The following is a 24,092-nucleotide window of genomic DNA, read 5'->3' as shown; positions in this document are numbered from 1 at the left end:
TATTTCCAGTGTTGTTTACATTATTGTGATGTGTGGCTTTGTGTTAACATTGTAATAATGCTACAGTATTGTGCAAAAGTAATGCAAGCAAAATGTGTGAAAATTCATCTTTGTTCCCACATATTTTGAAGAAAGTTTGAATGGAATTTTATGGCATATTGAGTGATAATTCGTTGGAACAAACTTAGGAGGAACTTTCAATTGAAACACACCTTTCTGTAGCCACGCATTTCAATCGATGATTCCTGTGCTTTTGCAAAATGACAGCAATATATATCATACGCCAATACAGCCTTAACTTCATAGACAAGGGTTATCAAAGCCTTCTTTGAACATTAAGGTTTTTGTCTTCTCTACTTTTATAGAAAACCAGAATGTTGTCAAAGCAGAATGCTCATAAAACCATTCAGCAGTTGTTTATTCCATCCCAGTCCCCTTGTGGTTGTTTGTTAAGGTACTGGGTATCTTCAATCAATTCACAGTTACTTAGCACTGTTTTCATTGCCTTTGTAGTATTCTGTTGGGACTCTAAAACATAAACAGGGATAAACAATTTTGGAAGAGCTTCATTACAGTAGTACAACCACGATTTGTTGCTAACATTACAAGATTTTACCCTAGATGAATATAAATATTAAGCTTTGCTCATGGTGAGACCTTCACATGGTGGATGAAATCATGGCAGTCTCACACTTTGCCAGCTTCTTCTCGATCTGGTGGCTTTTCATGTCATCATTTTTGCATATCTGTTGATCTATAAATGCTTTTACATCTGTAGACAGCTTTGCTGGTCTTCCCTGAAGTGCAGTAGATTTCCCACATAGCCAGTAATTCATAGCTTTCATCATTCATAGCGAATGATTCCTGGTCTAACAGCAATAAACATGAATGGTCACTTTGGCAGAAAACAATGCAAGGCTGTGCCGAGACTGGGATTGGTGCAAAAAATTGTGTGGTTCTGTACATTGTCAAAATGGTGTTTTGGCAAGTGTATTCAGTGATTAACAACAAGTGCTTGTATCCATCGGAACTGTGGTTTTGGGGTTTTAGATAAGTCAACAATTGAGCATTCCTTATGAAATAACCAGTTGAGTTTCATAGCTAACAGTTTGTTTAGTTGTGATGTTATTTTGGCAGATAAACGGCTTCTTTCCTGCTCAATCTCCAGAAAGGTCATTTATGTATTTCACGTATAGCTTTTAGACTATTGATAAACAGAAGAATGTTAAAAAAAATTGCAGCAAATTTTTAAGAACAGGGAGTTTAATCATTCAAAAAACTGCAGTGAATTTTTGAGAGGAGCAAATCATCGCTTGAAAATTTGTGTAGCTCAAAACAACAGGCATCATGAAAATGTGGGGAAATTTTGGCGAAATTTATCTGCATTAGTTTTGCGCAATATTGTACAACATATTGCACCAGAAATCTAAACTAAAATCTAAAATCATTTAAACCCCACATAATTCATTAAAAGAAAAAAAGGCCTTAGAAAGTAAATTGAATCTTCACTAAACTTTCAACAAGGTGTCATTGGTAAATGTTACAGAATTGCGCCCATTGAAAAACATCACACAGGAAAATGCAAATGAGCGAAAAAGGAGACAGAGAGCATGCATTAAGCCCTGTCAATCAAGTAATCCTCAGTGTAGGTCATTTTCACGAGCGTTGTTCTAGCTCTGACTGCTCAAATTTTTCCCTATTCATCGGAAAAGAATAAAAGTAATTAGACGGTGTGTTTCATCGAATATAACTTTATGCCACCGGTAAGCAGAGATGTCAGATGACATTTCAATGTTCTAGGGAAAAAATTCTTGCTTTCGCTACTTTTACTCTTAATTTGTGAATTGATATTTAAGATCAAATGTTCTCTTCATTACAAGGTCTTCTGGAAAGTCAACGTAATTCGATTTATCTTAATTGGTCAGCATGCATTTATCAGTTGTTTACATTCTATGCAAATTTATCAGATGGTGGCACGGAACTACAGTATTGTGCAAAAGTAATACAAACAGAATTTGTCAAAATTCATCCTTTGAATAAAGATAAACGTGTCTAAATTCTTGGGCTTTTTTTGTCCAATACTTAAATGTACTGAATGGATAAATGAATACTTAAATGTACTGAATGAATTTCTTTAGTTTCTGAAGGGATTAGTTACGACCTAAAAGCCGAAATGTTCAAGTTAAACTAGCCGGGAAGAAGAAAACATCATTGCAATTCTTTTTGCATATTAGAATTTTATATTTTAAAATATCAAACGAATTGTTGCTACTCTGCCCAATATATGAGAATATATTTTCTCTGAAGAAGTGGCCAAATATATATATAATGGGATAATGCTCCCTCAAAATCACCTTTAGTTTATACTAATGTCCCATGCTCTGTAAAAGAAAGCACATTTCAGTGAGGCCAAATTCAAACCCCCAAAATACCTTATTCATTTTATTTTGTTTTCATTTGCAGCTTGCATTTCATGATTTGTACAGTGTATTTTGTTTTGTTAAAATAGAATTGCAAAACTCAAAAACAAAAGCAGCAATATAAATTTTTGTAAAAAACGCTCCAGCACTTGCATGGATACGCCAATTATTGAATTTGTTTGACCATAAAAATAGTATTCTTCCTCAGGCATGACCTGATCACTTTGCTGAACACTTATTTCCCAAATTTGATTGATGTTAGACCATGTTAGTGTCTTATTGGAAATCTCTGCACCTGGACCCCTCCCCTAAATTTCTACAATTCACTCCAACCCTCCTTCCCCCCCCCCCAACCGTCTTCCCCAATTGAACAGCAGCACCTCCAAGCATCAATGACAATTGATCAGGATTTCCCAGGAAAAGCATCGCATTGCAACACGTTTTCTATCTCGCTGTGGCATTGAAGAGAAAGACACAGGCAAAGTAGCCAAAGGCAAAAGAAGAAATGCATGATATAAACAATACCAAATAACATGAAATACTATATGAGCTCCAAGACGAGCATGCACCATGAAAATTTCCCCTGACAGTTTCATCCACTTAAGTAATAATGACACCTTCCTGTTTATCAACTTAAATTGAAAGTACATTTTTTTCTGAATAACTTAGCTGCTTTTTTAGATTTTTAATATATTTCTTTGTAAACTTAAGATAAAATGACTGACTTAATTTTTTTCAAATAAAATGAAGAGATGACTGGATTTTCTCAAGGGGTACATTGCATTGCGCTTTGATATTTTGCTGTGAAAGATTACTGGCATGGTTTTGTGTAAACACTCTATGTTCTGTTGATATGTATAAGTATGGCCTTTTCAGATGAAAGTGCATTTCAACACTAATTGCTCCAACTGTAGCTGTATCAAAACCCGTGGTAGCCTTTGCAACCTCATTCACAGGTTGTTGCACCCGCGAAGCATCATAGGTACCCCGCTTTTCCCAGGCGACGCCTTTCAATGGGCGGCATTCTGTAATGCAGGCCATTAAATCTCTCTATTGTTAACATTAAAAAGTGCAGCACTCAAATGTTGGGTTGCTTGAATTTGGAAGAAAAATTCATGGAAACAAAGAACGTAATTTGACAAATGTCACTCGCATTACTTTTGCATGTCACTTAACAGATCTACATTCTGCATGGTTGTAAGTGATAATGTGGTTTTGGTTACAATTATCAGTATCCAAAAATGACACTTTTTTTTCAAATTGCATTTTTAACCATTTTTTTCAGAGCAAACAGAAACCCAAAGAAAATATTACTGAATTCCACATGGTGACACCAGCAAGGAGGCGAGAGCCCCGATTTGGTAAGAGAAGAATTGGATCACACAAACCTTTACCACTTAAAGGATATAAAAAGAGGAAAGCTGAAAAAGCAAAACCTTGTTTCAGCTCCTCATCAAACGTGTTTTCTGAGAGTGATATATCTTGTTATGATCAAGGTGGAGCTGAAAGAAATAAAACTGACGAGGATAACAATGAGATTGAAGATGAATCTGTTGACATTGTTCAAGATTCCCTGACATTTGCTGAGGGTACAGAGGTGTGTTATGTACCAATTTCTTACTTTCAATAATTAATGCAAAGTTCCACTTAATTTAGTGTCAAAGAGGAAACAAAAGGGTCGCTAGCCCACTTTGAAAAAGAGGCCTGGCCTGAGCGTATTGGATTGAGGGCTTACAGATTTATTATTGCATTGAAAGAAATTTACGTTATTTGCCAGCTTGGAGGTGAAGCTTCAGGCCATACTCAAGATAGAGGGCACAGTTTTTCCCAATATGGACAGACCTAGCCCGGCAAATAGCATATTTATTTGCAACTACTAGTGAAAACTATTTTACACTATTTTATTTTATTTTGTTTTTAAACAATTTTATTTTAATCGTTTGATTTGCAAGTGCTAGTGGTTTTGTTTTCACAACTGTGTCATTGAATTGCCTTATGTGCCATCCACAAACCCCTTTGGGAAAAAAACTTTGCAACGGTTTAGATACTAGAAACGAGAGCATGTTATAAAAGAACAGACTCCTTTCTTACTACTGACTGGGAATATTTGTTGCATTTAGTTTACCAGGTAAGTTCTCCAAAATTGATTTTCCGGTGTGAAATTTTGTGGAAAGTGTGTAGTTGTACTGCAAAAACAATTTCTCTCAGTCATTGCAAACCACTTGGAATCAGGCTCTTATAACGTAAATTGAATAGCAGAAAGCAAGGAAATTCATTAAGTGTATTCCACAGAAATTCTCTTAAATACAGCAATGATCAGACAGGTAAACTCTACCAAAATTGACTCATTAATGTGCTTATGTGCAATGAATGAGTTTAAGCGATGTGGGCCTTCAAATGGGAATCTTGCGTGGACTTTTTATCTGTGTAGACTTTTTAATGGGCATAGACAGAAATTAAATGTTGATTAATTTATGCTGATGTTGACTGGAAATGATGGTGCGAGAAGAAAGAAAGCAAAGCGCACTGACCAGGGCTTGAACCTCTGCCTGACTTTGGTTGCTGGATTTGAAGACGAACCCATTTATCCAGTTGGCCATCTCAACATTCCCGTGTTGCCTGATGCCAAGAAACGCTCCATATAGCTGGGGTTACCACTGGCCATCTGAAAATGACATGTCATCGCTGGTTGTTTTTAGGGATGTTGTCCATGACACGCCAGATGGGATGTATAATGTATTGGTTGTTGACAAACAGAGTGAATTTGGTTGGAAATACTGAAAAATTTTAGAATTTGAGGAGTGCAAATTATTTTCAAAATATTCCTTCATTGCGATTGTTACGGGCTCAATGAGTGTAATTTAGCTCCTCAGCTCGAGGCAGCTATCGTGGATTTTGGCTTCCTGGCCTGCTTTTGTGATTTCTGGTGAGTAAATATTTGTTTTCTTTAATTGTTTTGAATTTGTTTTAAGCAAAACTTCCAGCCCACACATCAAATCGAAGCGACCCTGGAATAAACTAAAGCCTGTTTCAGACTTCGGCCGGGTTTATGATCGCTGCCTGACAATTGCTGTAAACAGCTAGCTGTAAAGCTCCATTACAATGCTACTGAAACGCCAAATGAATACTATTGCTTTATAATAATGGCCCTAAGTCAAATGTTACCGTAATGTTCCGATAGTAACAACCCCCCGAAATTAACGTCAATTTTTTGTGGCCACTAGTAAATCCCAAAAGTATCGACCCCCCAAAAGGAGTGACCCCCCCCAAAAGTAGCGACCTCGCGAAAGTAGCGACCCCACCCCCAAAAGAAGTGAGACCAAGTGTTTTAAAGTGCACCTAACCCCAAAAATTTTTTTCGCTAAAATGAATCTCCTTGTTATTTGAAATAGTTCTGTGAAAAACTTTTTGGATTCCGTTAAATCCTCGATTTTCTGTGCCCCGACGAAATCTCGAAAATAGCTCCAAAACACCGCCATTTTGTTTCACGACCGAGTTTGAGGAGAATGGGTCTAGCGGCTCTTGTGACGTCTACCCAGGAAGGTTGGATATCTCACGTCCTCTCATTTCCTTCAGGATGGTGCAATACACATTCGAAAAGTGCGCAGAAACGCCTTCCAGAGGTGCTATCGGCTGTTGCAGCAATATTCCAGATTTAAAGAAAGATATACTGTACAATTAACTGATGATGATCGGCTAATGGTGCAACAAAGACGTAAACGATGGTTGATTTTGTCGAACCGAAACAAGCGAACTGAATCTGTGAGAACCATTGAAGAACTCTCACTGGAATTTGTTCCGCAGACTTTCGAACACTATTTTCATAAATTTTCTGCTTAAAGCTAACCAGCAATTTGTAGAAATACTACCTACAACCTATATCTTCCAATCCCGCAGTATTTGTAACATACAAAGTTGTGTGATCCGATCATGATCAAGAAGCGTTATACTGATATGTAAATAGATCACAACTGTATGCCGCTAACTAACACTTATTTCTCTTTCGATTTAGATAAAAGTCGAAGATTAATCCTTTAGAATTACATGATAACAAAATTGTTAGACTCACAGAGTTTTTCGGAGGTTTGGAAATCAGCAGTGCGACAAAGATTCTGTGATATAGCGTCGAAAATATGACCGCGTAACATGTGCGGACCGCTTAGGGAACACATCCTTTTCGCTTATCCGACGAATTTCGCTGCAAACTTTGAGAACAATTTACATTGGTTATTTGGAGTTACGACTTAAAACGTGTGACAATGTGAAATCGGTAATTGTATGAAATGTTTCCTTCCGCCTTGCCTCCCGCAGCTTCAAAAATACAGGTCCAAACAATACGATTTTCAATCGATCGAAGCCAATGTTTTGGAGGTCATCCAGTCTCGAAAACTGCAACATGTACGTCGCTCTTATAAACATGAAGCATTCAACTGAAAGTAAAACACAAGCTGGATTTAACAGAACAATCACACCTTGATAAAATACATTCTCGCTATGGACAAATGTAAACGGGCTATAAACACGCGTGGGAATCTTATGTTTAGTTGACGAAATTACCATCCAAAGCAGTCCTTGAGTTTTCTTTCCTGCTTTTCGTTTGCCTGCTCCTCCACTTCGTATCTAGCTTTCCATTCCTAATATACAAGCAACTCGTCCGCAAAAAAGTCTTCCCCTTCGTCGCTTGAAATATTGCAAATTGCTCTCAAAGCTCCAAGCAGTGAGTTCACAGTTGTTGAATGTGCTCGATCGAAGTTTATTTCGGAGTCTTCCGAATTGAAACTTAACTCTTACTCCAGTGACGAAAAAGAAATGATTCTGAGACAAAACTTGGACGTTTTAGTCCCAAAATACATCGGAACGATTAGTTTTGTGTTCCATTTTCTCGAGCAAATGCAGAGAGTTGACTGAGGCACCATTGTGTTTGGTTCCTGGGTAGACGTCATCAGGTACCGCCACCCCAGACTCCCTAAAACGCGGTCGTGAAACCTTCAAGCGCGACTTTGAAAGGGCATAGAAAATCGAGGATTCAACCAAATTCAAAAATTTCTTCGCCCAAATGCTTCGAATAAAGTCTAGATTCGTTTTAGCGAAAAAAAATTTTGGGGTTAGGTGCACTTTAAATTGTATACCATATACCTTTAATTTGTCAATCAGTAGTCAAAATTTTAATGTACAATAATATGTTTGTGCAGTGTCACAAATTGTTCACGATAAGGCACTTTAATTTACAACAAGGGGAAGCTTTATGCCACCATTCGTCCTTGACATCAGTTAACTGATGTAACGATGTAAGAACTAAACTGGTATAATTTCGTATTAGTGACAGGAACGTTTCTTCAAATTGAAATTGAAAACTCTATAATTTAGTTTTTGTGGATTAACATGAATGTGTTTCTTCCAATTAAATGACAGTAACACTGAGATGCTGGTATAGGGTACAGACTAAAATGCAGTGGTGCATCATTCAGTGCAATCGAAGCAGTTTAGCTTTCCTCCTCTTAGTCAGTGAAGAGCTCAATCTCCTCTATATTGGCTGATTCACCCATACAGTAGTCTGGTAAACCATCGCTATTATTTCACTGTCCCTGCTACTGGAAATGGGTAGTGAAATTCCACATTTCACAAATGAACAGGTAACTTTGTCTTTCAGCTGGCCCGAGGTCTCTTGCCATGCCGTACTCACCCATTTCGTGAAAAGCACACGCCGATCACCAGCAGTCACTTTTCCCATCATAAAGCACTCTGGATTTGTGGACAAGTGTTCCATGGCTAGTCTGTCAACACTTTTCTTAAATTCCACATAAATGATCCTCTTTTGAGGCCTGGTCTGAGCTTCCACTAACGATACTACATTTAGGAAGTAACATACTGGCTGTGGGTAAAATTTGGGTGGCACGGAAGGATGACTGGGGAGTAGGGGCCCAGGAAGGGGGCCCTCCTGGGGGAGTACAGATCGGGTGGTACTGGGGGTAGCCACCGTGGAATAAAAGTTCCAGACCTGCCTCAAGGGGTGAGGCCCATATCCCACAGTCCCAGGGGAATGAGGGAACCAGGAGGGGGAGCCCCTCCTTGGAGGGGTACAGATCAGGTGGTACCAGGGGTAGCCACCTTGGAATAGGACTCTCCGGACCTGTCTCCAGTGGGCTAGAGCCTTACAGTGGGGTAAAGTGCAGCTAATGGGTGCACTTCCCTGCCACGAATTGCAAAACTTGTTTAACTGAGGGACTCAATTCCCCCACAGTAAGATAAAGTGGGGGCAGGACTCTTGAGCAAAGGTCAGATGCCATGTTCATAAAATAACATTACTTACAAGGTAAAGATAAGGAATGAGAGCTTCTGCGGCTTACTAACAGTTTAGGTACAGTTAAAATAGCAGCTTGTGGAGTTTTGATATATAGTTCGTAGCAGTCTGAGCTCCACCATCCTAGAACTTTAATTAGCCATGCAGGGATGCCTGCTGTGGCTGCAGATGTGGTGACCCTGATGCAGAAGCTGTGGGAGTAGAAGTTGTTGGATGGGAAGCGGCATTGCTGTAGAATAAACCAGAGCTCCTTGGTGAGGCTTGAGCGGGTTAGCCATGAGCAAGATTGACAGAACGTAAATAAAGGACAGCTTGCTGGAGGCTGGGCTTGGAGAATGTAGTCTTTCATCGCCATCACAGAACAGATGGGTGAAGTGGACTTTGCTATGGTGAGGGTGCAGCCTTGGCGGAAAGGGTCGGTTTTGGATTGTTTTATCCTAACCCGCATAAGGGAAGGGGATTGCAAATCGGGGTGGAAGGTTATATCTTGGGAGGTGAGATGAACCTCAGGGTTGAAGGGGCCATTACAGGTAACTCACTAGCACATAAAAAGGCGAAGAATGCTAGGGTGAAGGCTGCCCTAAGCATAATATGGTCTAAATTAGTGCTCAGTGCAGGGCGGAGATAGTTGTGGATTGCGGTGAGGATTTGGGTAGTGATAGGGAAGTGATCGCATCTTGTTGAGGGGGCTAGGCGTTTTATACCTGTCAGGACTTTTTGAAGATGATGCATTTTGTTGATATGAAGGGGGAAGTTGCGCTCACGATGGAGGTCTTGAACAGCAACCAAATAGAGTTTGACTGTATCATATGAAACGGTTTTGGCTAAGTGAGAGGCAAAATAAATGAGTCATTTCTGATGCTGGCAATAGGGGGTTAGAGGGGCCCACCAATCCATGCATGAGGTTAAAGGTTAAGAAATGTTTTTGACCTGCCTGGTAGGTTTGCCTTGTGGAGGGGGCGAGAGAGGCATGGAAGTATTGCTGTACAGAGGCTGTCAGATGAGCATCGCTGATGAAGGGATGACACAGGGAGTGAGAGAGGCTGTGGGAGCCAGGGCCCGGAAACAATCCATCTGAAAACAGGAAAGGGAGTCAGCAATAGCATTATCCAGCCCAGGGATGTGGGTAGTGCTAATAGTGAAGTTGTTAATGAGGGTGAGGAGGGTGATGCTGTGGACAAGGTCCATTATCCGGAGAGACTTGGAGTGTTTGGAGTTGATGATGGGTACCACTGACTGATTGTCACACCACATCAGGATACGCTTCCCCGACCAGGTGGGGCCCCACAGGACACATGCGAGGTAAATGGGGAATAACTCCTGCCATTCAATACTGATGCCCCATTCTTTGTTAAGGATGTGTTCTGGTAGCCAGTGACCCTGGAACCATAACCCGTCTAGGAACCCTCCATAGCCTATGGACCCAGAGGCATCTGTGAAAAGTTGAAGGTCGGGGGGTTTGGAGACATGGGAATCAAGAAAAATGCTTACCCCATTCCAGTGTTCTAGGAAATCAACCCACATCTTGATGTCCTAACGGAAACCGGCATTGAGTTTGATGTGCCAGTGGGGGAGATGGGTACCCTTAGTAAGGTGGATGATACGTTGGAGGAAGGGGCAACCTGGGGCAATCACCCGGCATGTGAATTGGAGAGTGCCTATTAGGGATTGAAGTTCTCGGAGGGTTGCTGATTTTTTAAGGGACCACTGATGGAGGGCCTGTTTGGTACAAGCAAGCTTGTCTTGTGGAAGGCAGGCCTCCGTCGTATGGGAGTCTAGGAGGATACCCATGAATTCCAGGGAGGTAGAAGAAGGAAAGGTTTTGCCAGGGGCAATGGGGATGTCTAGCTCAGTGAACAGGTGGAGGACATTGCAGAGAGCTGTTGCACAGTGGGTCCAGGGTGGGGCTGCTGCGATAAAAAAGTCATTGAGAATGTGAATAACCTTGGGAATGTGGAGCTTGTTTTGAATGATCCACTCGAGGACTGAGGAGAACTGGTCAAAGAGAAAGGGGGCACTGCGCAGATCGAAGGGAAGGACCATATCAAAGAAATACAGGCTTTGCCACTTCATCCCTAGCAGTTCCCAATTGGAGGGGTGGACCGGGATGTTCTGGAAGGCGGCTTTAATATCCAGTTTGGACATAAAGCAGTTCTGACCAAGATCTTGGAGAATGGCGATTGCATCATCTACTTTAATGTACTGGAGAGAATAGTCTTCAGGGGGGATGTGGGCATTGACGGTAGTGAGGCGGTGTTTGGGGTAGGAGAGGTGGAATATTGTCCGCCATTCTGAGGAATGTTTTTTAGGAATAGCCCCAATCGGGTAAACTTGAAGATTAGGAAAAGGGTGGGAAAGAAAGGGCCCAGCAGTGTGGCCTAGTGAGACTTCTTTTAACATGTTGCTGTCGATAACAGAAGGGTTTTCCTTAGCAGAGGGCAAATTGGGGAATTCTTGTAGAATCCGGGGGCCAGTATGACCGATTTTAAAACCTTCAGAAAGGCCAGAGAGGAGGTGGTGCACAAAGGGTTGATGAGGGTGATCCTGGAGATAGGATGCCAGCCTGGGAATATTAATGGGGGTGGGGGGTGAGAGATGAGCTAGGTATTCAGGAGTGGCTGCAGGAGGAATTGCTAGAGCCTGTAGGTGATTTAAGGCGGTCCTCTTTGCTGCGGGAGAGTTTGGAGTGGTCCTGGCCTGAGTGGGTGGCACTACATCCTAGCTGGTTGCATGTAACATCGAGTGGTTGAACCTTGCTCATTGCACCTGGAAGTACAAGCCCCAATGTTGTCTGGCACTCTTGCAGTCTTGTCTTGGCACTCTTGAGCTCTATGCCCATCATAGATAAGAAGTCTATCGTGTGGTTGACCAAACATGTTTGCCTTCTTCCACATATTTCTGAGCCAGAATATCATCATTTTCTCATTGCACCATGCATACTCTTGGAACTTGACCACAACTCTTGGATCATACTGCCTCTTTTCTCTGTCTGGAATTCTTTGTCCTGTGCCCTTAAAGATCAACAAGGGTTTGATGCGAGGCTCACCATTGGCAAATATGGTCAATTGCACATTACATGGTCTCTTATCATGGCCTTCACCTGTTGGCCGAGTCCATACTGACTTTTTGTCTTTTTCTGTATAAGTAGCTCCCTTGGTGTTGAAGAAGAGTTGCAGTGGTGTTTGATTCATATTAGCTATATCATGTAATTTCCAGAGACCTACAATGCCTTCTTGGACACCCTTCAGCTCAGTTGCTTTAACTGCTGCCGTTCTTTTGAGGTACCTGCGAAATTGTTGAATAGACATATGCAGTGTTTCAGACTGTTTCTGTGCAGCATTTGTTGGGCACCACAAGCTGATATCATAGCATGATTTAAAGTGATCAAACCAGTGGTGTGACATTTTAAATCCCATCCCTAGACGCAGCTCCACCATTAACTGTTTGCATCGACTTCGGAACCACCATTCCTTAACCTTGACACCTTTCCCATGTAGTTCCTGGAATTCCTCAAATAATCTCTTCTCCAAAGCTGTATGCCGAACAGCTCCTGCCTTTTTTGATTTGTACTTTGAATTTCTAAGTTCATGTTCTTGGTTGATCCATGGATTATATGTGCTAGCTTTCACTGTGAACTTATAGCGAGCTTTAAACTCTCTAGTTGCCTTTGCCTTGTTCTTGTATTTCTTGTAGAGATGTATGAACTCAAGCTTTTGTTCCCTTCTCCACTGCTTTCTCTTGTCAGGGACCTTGATATCAGTACCTTTGCTGCTACTGTTCGCTGTTGTCTTAAGGGCTTTGGAGACTGCGCCAGTTGAACTTTGCTCATTTTCTATTTCAAACTGAACTGGCCTGATTTCATTGGAAGCCTCCATATCCTCTAACACTGATTCATCATTGGTCTCAACATGACAGCCAGCAATGCTGGTATTGTTGCATTGGTTACAAATTCCAACCTTACTCATGGACTTATATTCTGGCTTAACTTCAGGATTCTGAATTTCGGGAGCACACAAGACACAAACGGTTGTCTCACATCGTATACATTGATATTTTGTTGCCCTTCCACATAGGCAAACGTTCTCCATGTTTTCACCTAAGAAAGACGAGAACTCCATGCTACGTGAAAACATGACCAAATGTCAATCATTTTAGCGGACGTCTCGGGAAAGAGATGTAATCAACAGAAGGTAACTTCATGGGTTCCAAAAGTCACGTCTGTGGGTTGTGATTGACAGATTTCGATCCATTCATATTTTAACACAAGAAAATGAGACAAGACCCTCGCATCGGCATCAGGAAAGCGTACTGTTCAAGTGAAAATTGATGACCAATGGCTTCTATTTACTGCCGATTATGCACAATTACTTCGTGTATCAAGGGAGATCATTGCTATTGGTCTAATCTGCAAATTAATAAAGTCTGCAACTGCATTCCCAAGCCTTCTAACGCATATTCACATAATGCAATAGTGGTGAAGATGAAAAACACAAATGGCAGTGAACAAAATGTGACCACAGTTTGGACACATGCCTGATAGTCTAGTGGAGGTCCTGTACAAGCCATTGTTGGAAAAGGAAATCAAGATGACTTGCAATGTATCTGGCCAAGGCAGGAGTGTGCCTGAAGGTGTATGGGTTCAAGGAGGAGGCATCAAGACTCCTTGCGTTTATGAAATGGGCATCAAGAACGGACTTAGAAGTCTAAGAAAAGAACTGAGAGACAAACTTATAGAACTCGTCCCGACTACTGACAGTACAATTTAGGAAGACATCCAGAGCCCACCCATGTCGCAGTTAAAACATGAAACTGGATAGATGAATTTTGTCTCATTTGTTTATTGGTGTTGATATTGATTTATTTTATTATGGCTGTATTTATCATTGTTACCTTCTTCTTATGAAACACAATCTATACATATGGAATGCAAATAAAATGTTGTTCTTTTTTTGATTTCATGTTGTTCATTTTTTATTTCGGAAAAAGTTCGCACCAGCTCTATTTGTAAACGATTTTTGTTCCCTAAAAGTTACGACCCCCCAAAAGTAGCGACCCCCGAAGGCTGCTAATTCCAAAAGTAACAAGGGTCGCTTACTATTGGAACTCTACGGTAGATCAGTAAAAGATGATTTCCTGAATTTCATAAATAGCAAACTGTACTTCCTTGCTGATTATCTTCGCTCGTGTGTTACACGCGTAGGCCTGGATTGGTTAGGCGAAACGACATCAAGTTTAATGAATCTAACCATGAGACAAACTGATGATCTTAAAAGCTGTGTCACATTTGGTAACCATGACTGTCGCCCAAATGGGATCAATATGCAGGTAAATAATCAATTCAATGCCTCTATCTTAGATTGTTGGAAATAGAGTTGATCAGAGGCATCTGCAGTGTGTTTGCTTTGTTAAGAATCCTGTCCTGCTAGGCCTGGGTCAACTTAAAAGGGATGTGCCTTATTTGTGGTACATGTATCTTCCAAATTATTTACATTTTTATCTTAACCTTTTTATTTATTGAATTTCAGGGGCGGCAGTTAATGTTACATCTGCTGGATTATTCCTGGCTACCTATAAAGTTAAAAAACAATGAGTAATTATTATAAACAATGATAGAGTCAAGTGAATGAAAATTAATTATGACAGTGACGACTCAAGAACTTTAATGATAAATGCTATGAGTGTAGTGTGGATTGTCTTGGCAAAGAGACTTCATCAGACAAGAAGCTTTCCCTCGAAAACCAAGCTTGCACACTTTCAACTTCATTAACAGATAACTGGTGTATATGCAGCTCACCATCACAGCCTCAACCAACTCACCTTAGATATTGACATAGTCATTAAGACTGTCTGGTGTTCATTAAAATATAAAACATATTGGTACAAATAATACCACAACAACCTGGATTAATAGACAATGAAATGCTGTGTTGAAAAATTTCCACTACCAGAAATCAAGACTGTTAATGAACTGTCAGACTACCTAATATCTTTGTTTTGTTTTGCTTCTTCACCACCGTCTGGAATTATGATTAGGTTAAACTTTTGTTAAATTGGAGTTTTTTGAGTAAATGGTCGATCTGAACATAACTAATACCATCAAGCATTTTTGCATACCATTTGCACAAATCGTTGACAAGCCAATTTTTATGTGTAAATGATAAACAACTCACATTTCCAGAAACTTGTGAACAAGACATTGTGCACTTGAATATCATAGCACAATAATATGTGTTTATTGGACTACAAGTGGCACAAGCCTCAATAAAAACCCAAGAGACAATGTTGCAGCTAGTAATATATAAAGTAAATGGTCAGTTGTATCAGTGTACATGCATATTTATCTGCATCCACTCAACCTTTCCACCATGCATTCCACTTAAATAACAAAATAGGCTAAATATAATGCACATGATATAGAATATTCTCCTTTAAGAGTGTCTGCCTGTAAAAATCAGACAAATTCTTAATTTCGTGGCAAGGGTCGAAAGTTCAATTTCTCTCATATTCTTATGGTAGATAGGCTAGGGTGTGACGAAAACTACTGGATAGTTTTTTGGGCAAAATATCCTTTTATTTCAAAGAAATATGCAAATTACCAAATTCCGTTAGAATCATCATTTGATGCACCATTTTATTGAGCAAGTTTGAGAGCCTTGCATGCAAAACCACATCATTCTTCCGTCTTTAAAACACTCAAATGTTTTTGTGCAATGTTTAAATGTGTACTGGGTTGATTTTAGGGAATGTTGCGTTGTCTTTTTGGGTGCAAAATAATTAAGTTTTGAAGACATGTATTTCATCCACTTAAAAGTACTTCGTGAATATAGTTAATTTTCACCGTGTGCGAAACCCTCAAATGGATTAAGCTTCTCGTGGTTGAATTGCAGAAGGATGGTCTACAGATTCTTTGGGCAAATGATTGTGAGCGATGCGAGAGCTTTTCAAAGTACGTATAAAATGCAAATATTTGACCATTCGTTGTCAAATTTCCATTAACGGGTGAGACGTATATTTTAGCATGCGCCACACGACTTGACCTATAATAAGTAATTTCTGGCTGTTTACCCGCTCGGTAGATTACCCGCATGGGTCATTTTTTGCAATAACGAGAAAAAAATTTCAACAGATTACCCGCACTGGCAGATAACCTGCACCCAAAAACAAAAGAAATTCATGAACTCACAAAGTTGGAGTGATGATAAGCCCTTGTGACCATTCATAGCCCATACAAGTGTATATTTTTTAAAGCCGAAGACATTCTCGTCCCCATAGCCCTTTTTGCTCCTCTTAGCCACCAGGGCCGTGGCACGAGAATCAAAGGGCTCTGGGGACATAGGATTTTCAAGTGAATTCGAAGTTTTTTGATTGGGTGTTTGAAAACAAAGAAATCTTGAATGGAAGTCAGAATGTTTGAGCTGATTGCTGGCACGAAAATATGAAAGAGCTGTGACCAGCGGTGTTGAGCAGTGTTTAAAATGGAGGATTTGGGAAATGTTGTTTAACTCACAGCTCAACACTCATTGCTGTTGCAAAAAAACGTTTTTTTTAGAAACTCCAGTTGATATTTTCAGCAAGGAAAGTAGCAAAGAGCTGGAAATTTTAAAACTGCTTGAATTTTTAACTGGGTAAGAAATTATAAAGTTTGGTGATGGATTACCTACGAAACTGTGTAAACCATGTACAGAAAGGTGAAGAATATTAAAGAATTCCGTTCATTGTTGCTGGCATCACTTTCTTCAGAGGAATTGTCAATCGTAGGGTCTTGTGTGAAAAGAGTTTGTGGCTCGCAACAGGCTGGAGAATCACCTTCGTCGAGTCAGCACTCGACGAAGAGTGAACCGCGGAAGTGTCAAAAGTGGTTGGTGTTTTTTTCCATTAGGTAGCTTGAAGGAGATCAACATCACAACAAAAATCTCCCACAGCTTAGACCTATTGCTTCCAAAAATAACACGACTGTACTACAGCGCCTTCCACAATTTTAAAAAGTTGGAACCTTTTATAAACGCAGGCTCAGGGTTGGTGTTTCAGAAAATATGTCTAAAATATATTACTGTATTGTACTTAAAGGAAAACTGTAAGTAAATGGTTTTGTTTCCTGGCGAATAATTGTTAGCATATTTTTTTGCTTTGCCATCGATGGAAGGAACCATGGGAAGGCCAATAAGTCATTTTACATTGCTGGCCCCAATCTCCAAACGAGGAAGTGGAACTGATGATAATGATGATGAGTGGATAATGTTTCAGCTTTGTACTGATGCAAAAAGTTAGGAAGTGTACCTTTTGCAGTCAGGTATAATTAAATGATTTAGGTGAAATTAGGGTTTTAAAGACCAGGTCTCAGCAAGGCATCAATTTCAAAACATTCTGTCCCTGCATAAAACTATACACATTCAATTCTCAGCTCTGATATATGTGCAACTGAAAACAGACATTAAGATATTCTGTTTGTGTTTACCACCTGACAACTGATCACTGAGAGACTTGCAATCAACCCCTAATAATGAGGAGACCTTTTTACCAACATTGAGGGTAGAAAAATATATCCGTTTCTTCAAGTCTCATGTAAAAGATTTGGAGCAATTTGAGTTTTACTAAATAAATGACTTGATATTTTCAGTTCATGGGTACTTAAAAAATTAGTAACTGAGGAAATGTAAACACTAAGAGTCTTATGGATAAAGTTTAAAAGTTTACAGTGGATTAGAAAATATACAATGTGTTCATCACTTACAAAATAGAGGCTAAGCAAAGAAATTTTCACTTTTCAAGAACAAGTGGTCAACCTATAATTTCTCCCTTCTGTAGTAGTAATACATTTTCAAGTAGACAGGCCAAGTTAAGAAAATCATCAACCTAGGGATACTGTTTTGAGTTCACATTTTCTAATTGTATTGTCAATATACAATGTCCACGATAAGAGTGTGTAAATTGGAGTTAATCACTGTAGACTGGGGCATCCTCTCTCTCATCACTTGTAGTTTTGCTAAGTACAGAAGAAGCAGTACTTTGATTTTGTCATCACCAGTGTGTGGTCATGTTGAACATGTGTAGAAAATGTTCTGCCTATTGGGGTTCACTGCAATGATTTCTGGATCCTGACTATTCCAAGGGAACTTTGTGTAACATGTATAACATAATAACAGCAATGATATGTATGACATTTTGTTTGCTCAGTTACTGTTGCAGTTAGTGCAACTACAGGCACCACTGCAAATACGGCACCTAGCATACCTAGTTGGGCATATGCAGGCCAAAAACTCTTCCTGTAAATACGTTGTATGCAAATGTTTGTTGATTTAACAATGATTGTAATTGGTTTGTGACCAGTGATAGCATACAATTAGCTCAGTGTAGCTCAGTAGCAAAGTGTTTGGAGTGTTTACATTAACTTTTAACACACTTTCTTGCCAAAACCTTTTTTCAGAGGTTGTGGGGGTTTACATAACACTCATGGAAATTCTAGAGGGAAGAGGGGAGGAGCTTACTGAAATTCCCCCCATGGTGGGGGTATAGATATTTTCTGGAACTACACAATATATGATTAATGATAATCTGATGACAACAAAAGTTTCTTCATGTTTTATGTTCAAAGGATGAGTGCAGCCAAAAACAGCGAGATCAGATGAACAGTAATCAAGGATTTGGCCTCAAGAAAAAAGGAGTAGGAAAAAAGGAATGTGAGCAAGACACTGGATCTATTTTGAAATATGCTGTTAATGACAAGTGTGCAACACAAAAATCAAAACCATGGCAGAGGGCAAAAGTGAAAGCAACAAAATCCAGAGGTAAGTGCTAATCTGATACTATCTTCTCTCTCCTTAGTGAGGTCAATTAAATGCCCAAAAGTCTACTTGCTTCAAATTACCCTTTGCGGTTAGTGAATGATTACCCAATTGTTACCCTTTTTGTGGTAACTTAGTTTCAGACAGTGGATTGACATTTTTTTGTGATTTGGCAGCAAAATTGTGCTGAAACTGTTGTGAAGTTAAGCATAGCATGACAAAGTGTGACAAACCAATTTTAAAATAGCTTTGATTGCATAATTACAACTGGAAATATGATCTTTGTATAAGCCTTTGTTGTTAAAGTATCCTTGAAAATATTCCTACTATGTGTTGCATGGAATTTAAAATATAGTTTGTGGTTTCCATTTGAAAACATGTATGAACACTAGTTTCTCCCAGCAACAGGATAAGTGCAGGATTCTGCTCAGATTAGCACCTAGGTCCTCAGAATTTGCATAAGTATTAGCCCATATCTGTAAAATTGTAGTTGCATGTCATAATTAGGAAACTGTACTTACCCTTTGTATTTTGTATCACATATATACGTTAGCTACCATTGTCTATAATTATAAGAACCTTGATTCAAGCAATAAAGGAGATTCAGTTGGTTGTACAGCAGTTGAGTGACCCTCACTCTAGGTGATATAAATTGCACTAATCTATATATACTACCCACCCCCCAAAATGTCAAGGCTATCATTCCCTTTCCCGAACTGATTATGTTGCATAGTTAAGTAGTTTTTGTGCTGTTCAGAAAAGAAGTCCATTACAATTGGAGTAGTTAATAAAAAAAATCAATCGATCAATCAAACTTTTTAAAAAATGTATTTATATAATAATAATACTAATAATTATGATCATGATCATGATAGTGATAGTGATGTAGTGATAATGATAATAATAATAATAATAATAATAATAACAATAATAACAAAAATCAACATCTCTGTTGTAATATAACAAAAAGAAGGACATAGGCACTTTAATGTCAGTTTGTTTTACTTAAAATATGGGGTGGAAAGTTTTGGATTTTTGGAAGGGGTGTGACTGCTTAATATGGAATCTAAATTTATACAGTTTTCACTGTAATTAGAAATAATTTATTTGTTTGGGCTTTTTTATTTAGGAAATGAGAAGAGTAAAACAAACAGGAAAACTTCACAGATAAGAAATGCAAAACAGCAACAAATTAGATCTCCTGTCCACGATGAAGATGAACCTGACATCAGTAATGAGGGGAATGAATCATATTTGGAAGGTAAAATAATACCGGTAGTCTCCTTAACACAGATGTTAGTATTGTGTGACAGTAGCCCAATGGACATTTGTGTAGCAGATACTTCAGGTAAAATAATGAGGCTGATTTTAAATCTTTGCTTAGAATACTTCTGTCCATAAAGTTTAATATGACTATCATGGTATGTTTTGTAAGCTGATTTTCATTGACTGACATGCTGTGTAATATACTGCATGTAGAATAGATGCATTTTGTATTCTACTCGAGATTCATGATGAATGGTATATGTGTGATATACTCACATCATAGCCATATATCAGTAAGTTTTAAGTTTTGTTTCTGCTTGAAGTTGGAATTCTGTTCAGTTTCTCATCCATTCCTCTCAAACTCATTAATAATTCATCAAATTTAAACAAAGGAAATCATTACCGTGACGGTGTTTGGATATCTGATTTAATTAGCATGGATTTCCTCGATTTTATTTCTCCATTTTCTCCTTAGTATCGATTGGGAAAAGTAGTAGGTGATGTAGTTAATGAATACTGGTGAGCTCATTATTCATTAACTTCTTATTTGCTGTAACGTGAGTGACACTCAAAATTTTTATTTAAAGAAACACACTATACAAGTAAACAAAAATGAATGAACTTGCTAAATGACCTTTTTGCACAAAAAAAGAAGGAAGATTTATTACTATTGATGGAGTGACAAAAAAAATCACCAAGCATTTGGTCTTCAAAGGATTATTTTTGTGAAGCTTGTGGTAAAACATTTACGCAATGCCACATTCTTCACACCCATAAAAATACCATTGTAAAAAGTTAGAAACAGAAAAAAAAGAAACAGAGGAAAAAAGAATTTCTGAACTGCGGTAAAGTGGTTTCTGAACAGACAATTTATATCGAGGAAAAGGTTGTTATTCATCATGGTAGATGCAATAATAAGGTGTATTATTGTTTGTCTCATGATGTAGTCACTTGAGATGTAGATTGCGACGTTTCGACTGCTTACTGCTAGTCTTCTTCAGGCGATAAGGTCGACTGATTGCACAGCTGTGATTGGTGCATTTTGATCCTCCTATTGTTCCATTGTTCCGGCGAGTAGCTGTTCCCTCAGCGGTCCGCTGTTGTACCGTTCTCCTGTTGTTGTGTTTCTTGATCGTGGGTATCCATGCTTCAGGAATTTCAATTCCACTATCCCTGTTGATGTTATTAGGGTGAAGTCTTATGTGAATAGCTTCCTTGACCCTACGTGTGTACCAGTGTTGGTTCAAGAGCGTGGCCACAATTTGTTTTTCTCTGTAAATCCGCCTCTATAAGGTTTGTGATGTATTCAATGGACGCTCTTCCGATTCTCTAACAAGTCCAAAGCCCTTGTCCGCTATAAGCAAGTATGTTATGGTTATATCAATAACATTTGTCCAACGCGAGGGAGATGAAACAACAAGCCAAACATTTTTTCTTCGAGTTGAATCGGCAGATTAGGGAGTTAATCCTCCTCTTGAGGTTTATTAAATTTAACCTGCCAATTAGAGTTTGATTAGCACTAATTGGGCTTTGAGCAACGCAATCTAATTGCAGATTAAATTTTAATCGTCGGTTAAGCAATTTAATCCCTGATTAGCGCTAATCAAGGTTTTGAACAACCGGGCCCAGGGGTGAGAAATAAAGCAACCACAGCCCAGAAGAGTACATGGACAGTATTCACAAAAAAGTTTCCGAATGCAGACAAAAGCAAGTTCGTTGTACAAGTTGATGTCGATGAAAAGCAAAACGTAAGTGCAGTGACCGTAGATGAAAGCTAGGAGAGGTGTTTGTGACTGTGGTTATTTATCCGTTACAACAGCGAGGTGAGTGAGGTCAGAGAATTGATACAAGTCACCCGGGGAGACAAAGCCAGAAAGTGAGATTGCATTTAGCATATGTGGAAGATACACTGTCCAATCATGTCAAACATAAGCCATGTCAAACACACATGGTGGCTGGTGATGTAGAGTTTGTTTTTGCTTCTAGAAATGAGAGATTTAAGCAAATTAGAATCAAAACTCGAAATAATTATGAAGAAGAGAATGCTTGATACTTGTCAACATAAGTATGTTATGTAATCAGTGCAAAAATCTATTAAAAGAGATGCATCTGGAATCCTTTTGAATATTTAACTGCATTGCTAGTGAGATTAGCACAAACAATTACAAAGATATATAGGAACAAAATACCATGATTTGTGTTTCCAAGAAAGAAAATTATTGTTATTTTACTTGCATGCACAACAATATGTAGTACCCTTATTATGGTATTGCATCAAGCTGGGGGGCTACTATCTATAGTTGTTAAAACTAAACGGTGCACATTTTTTCAGGCTGGAGGTATTATAAAACTTAACAGGGTAGGGATTAATTTATAACATTGATTTATCCAAGAAATGAGATGTAGTGGGGCCACGTTAGGTATGTGAAAAGGGTTTCAAGCTGTAAGCTATATGAAAGGGAAACCTTTCCAGTCATAAACAGTTGTCTATGTAAAATGGAAAGGGTTTTGTCCTTAGGGCAGGGCCTCCTTGTATAAAACTTTGTTTCATCCGTTCTCCCTCTCCATGGACATTGTTATAAGGTAAAAAACTTATACTATAAATAAAAAGATCCCCTTCACTTCGGGTTCAAGATTTAGACAAGTTTAAACTTTTTTGGTACAAGATGTAACAGGGGTAATTCTTAATGGCAATTTTTCAGCCAAACCTTTCTAAGTAGCCCTTGGTGGGAGGGATCCTCAAAGCTGTCTGAAATGATTCTTATAATAATTAATGAAGGAAATACTTTTCTTTCTATTGTAGGGTTCCAGAAAATTTCCATACCCCTTCCACGGAGGGTTTTTTCCAGTTTGACCCCCTAACCCCCAGGATTTTCCTTTCCAGGAGGGCTTCACGGTACTCCCCCCAGCCCCTGGAATTTCCATGATTTTTCTACTTGGGCCCCCCTACCCCTCGAAAATTCCATATCCACAAAAAAAAGACTTAACTCATTAATTGTAATAAAATTTAGCCGCAGCTGTTTATAGTTACATTGTAGACAAAGACGTACTTTTTCACTGTAGACTGCAGATGCGACGCGTTCCTTCATGTCATGGCAAAATGTTTGAACCAGTGTTTAAACTAATAAACAACTGACCTAGGAGCGCTTTACTCCCAAATGGCGTAGCAGCTGAATTTTTGCTCATGGATGATGTAACATCCATGAGCTTAGAAGGCAGCCGGATGGCACTCACTAACTCAGCTGATTCTGGTTAATTTATTCATTAAACCTGGATTAAACAATTTTCTCCTACCTCCCCCGCTAAATATTATTTTTGTCCGAGAGTGGTTAGACAAGGTGGGACTAGAAAGGCCTACATTTTTGCCTGATAAATGGAGAGCCTGGGTACCAGTTTGTTGAATGCCTCAAAGATTGAAGATGGCCATTTTGGTTTCTGTGATTTTCTTTCGTAAGTATGTTGTTTTTTGCCTATCGGCTTTTGCTCACACGTAGATGAAAGCTGTTAGAGGTATTAATGACAGCCTGGTCATGTATTGTTCCCAACAACACGGTTGGCGAGGTCAAAGAATTGATTCAAGACACGCGTCAGATTAGCATATGGGGGAAGTTAAACTTGTAGCTTTTTTTCTTGGTAAGAGAATTTGATGGTTTCCACTCGCTTTCTCTCATTGTGGAGTCCAAGATAAGCTTAAATTCTTGTTAGGTTTTGGTTTCATTGTTTCTTTATTGTTTTATTTTGTACGCACACATTAAAAATTCTGCCTGTGTTAGTATTGCAAGCTCGAGATTTGTAAGCTTGTTTTTAAATACTTAGAAGAAAAAAATGCGAATTGTTATCTTTTAGTTTTGTTGTCATTCACACTACATTTCTTTTGTATTCCATGCTGTTCAATCAGAGTGAAAATTTCTTTACGTATGATATTGCAAGGCAACCTACATTTACGATTGAGTAAATATACACTGCAATATTTTAGTGATGGATGAACAAATTAAGTCCAAGAGACTGTGTACATCAATATTTTTGTGAGAAAGATATGCTGTCCAGTTGATTCAATAAGCCGGATGCATGGTGGCTGGTGATGTAGAGTTTTTTTTGCTCCTAGAAATGAGAGATTTAAGCAAATTGACATCAAAACTTGAATTATGGAGAAGAGAATGCTTGATACTTGTCAACATAAGTTTGTTCTGTAATCATTGCAAAACTCTATTAGCAGAGACATATCTGCAATCCTTTTGAATATTGCTGCATTGCTAGTGAGATTAACACAAACAATTACCAAGATATATAGGAATAAAATACCATGATTTTTGTTTCCAAGAA

General features: G+C 38.9%; 1 protein-coding gene and 2 pseudogenes across 6 annotated transcripts in view; 1 reads left to right on the top strand and 2 right to left on the bottom strand.

The window, feature by feature from the left end:
• The window catches only part of LOC145462394 (uncharacterized), a 238,699-nt gene that overhangs the window by 36,025 nt on the left and 178,582 nt on the right, over positions 1-24,092 (top strand). For 5 of the 6 annotated variants that reach the window (XM_081445910.1, XM_081445909.1, XM_081445908.1 and 2 more), the window contains 4 exons: positions 3,706-3,781; positions 3,917-4,017; positions 18,314-18,506; positions 19,633-19,764. In XM_081445910.1, coding sequence (XP_081302036.1) covers positions 3,706-3,781; positions 3,917-4,017; positions 18,314-18,506; positions 19,633-19,764 — 502 coding nt within the window. Of the gene's footprint in view, positions 1-365; positions 455-3,705; positions 3,782-3,916; positions 4,018-18,313; positions 18,507-19,632; positions 19,765-24,092 lie in introns of all 6 variants that reach the window. The other variant, XM_081445911.1, reaches the window with a different exon arrangement.
• LOC145462456 (uncharacterized) lies at positions 7,797-9,622 on the bottom strand (annotated as a pseudogene).
• On the bottom strand, positions 9,718-11,121 carry LOC145462433 (uncharacterized; annotated as a pseudogene).

Source organism: Orbicella franksi, chromosome 12, assembly GCF_964199315.1.
Source record: "Orbicella franksi chromosome 12, jaOrbFran1.1, whole genome shotgun sequence".
NCBI classification, from domain to species: Eukaryota; Metazoa; Cnidaria; class Anthozoa; order Scleractinia; family Merulinidae; genus Orbicella; species Orbicella franksi.
This window is presented reverse-complemented; position numbering and strand designations above follow the sequence as displayed.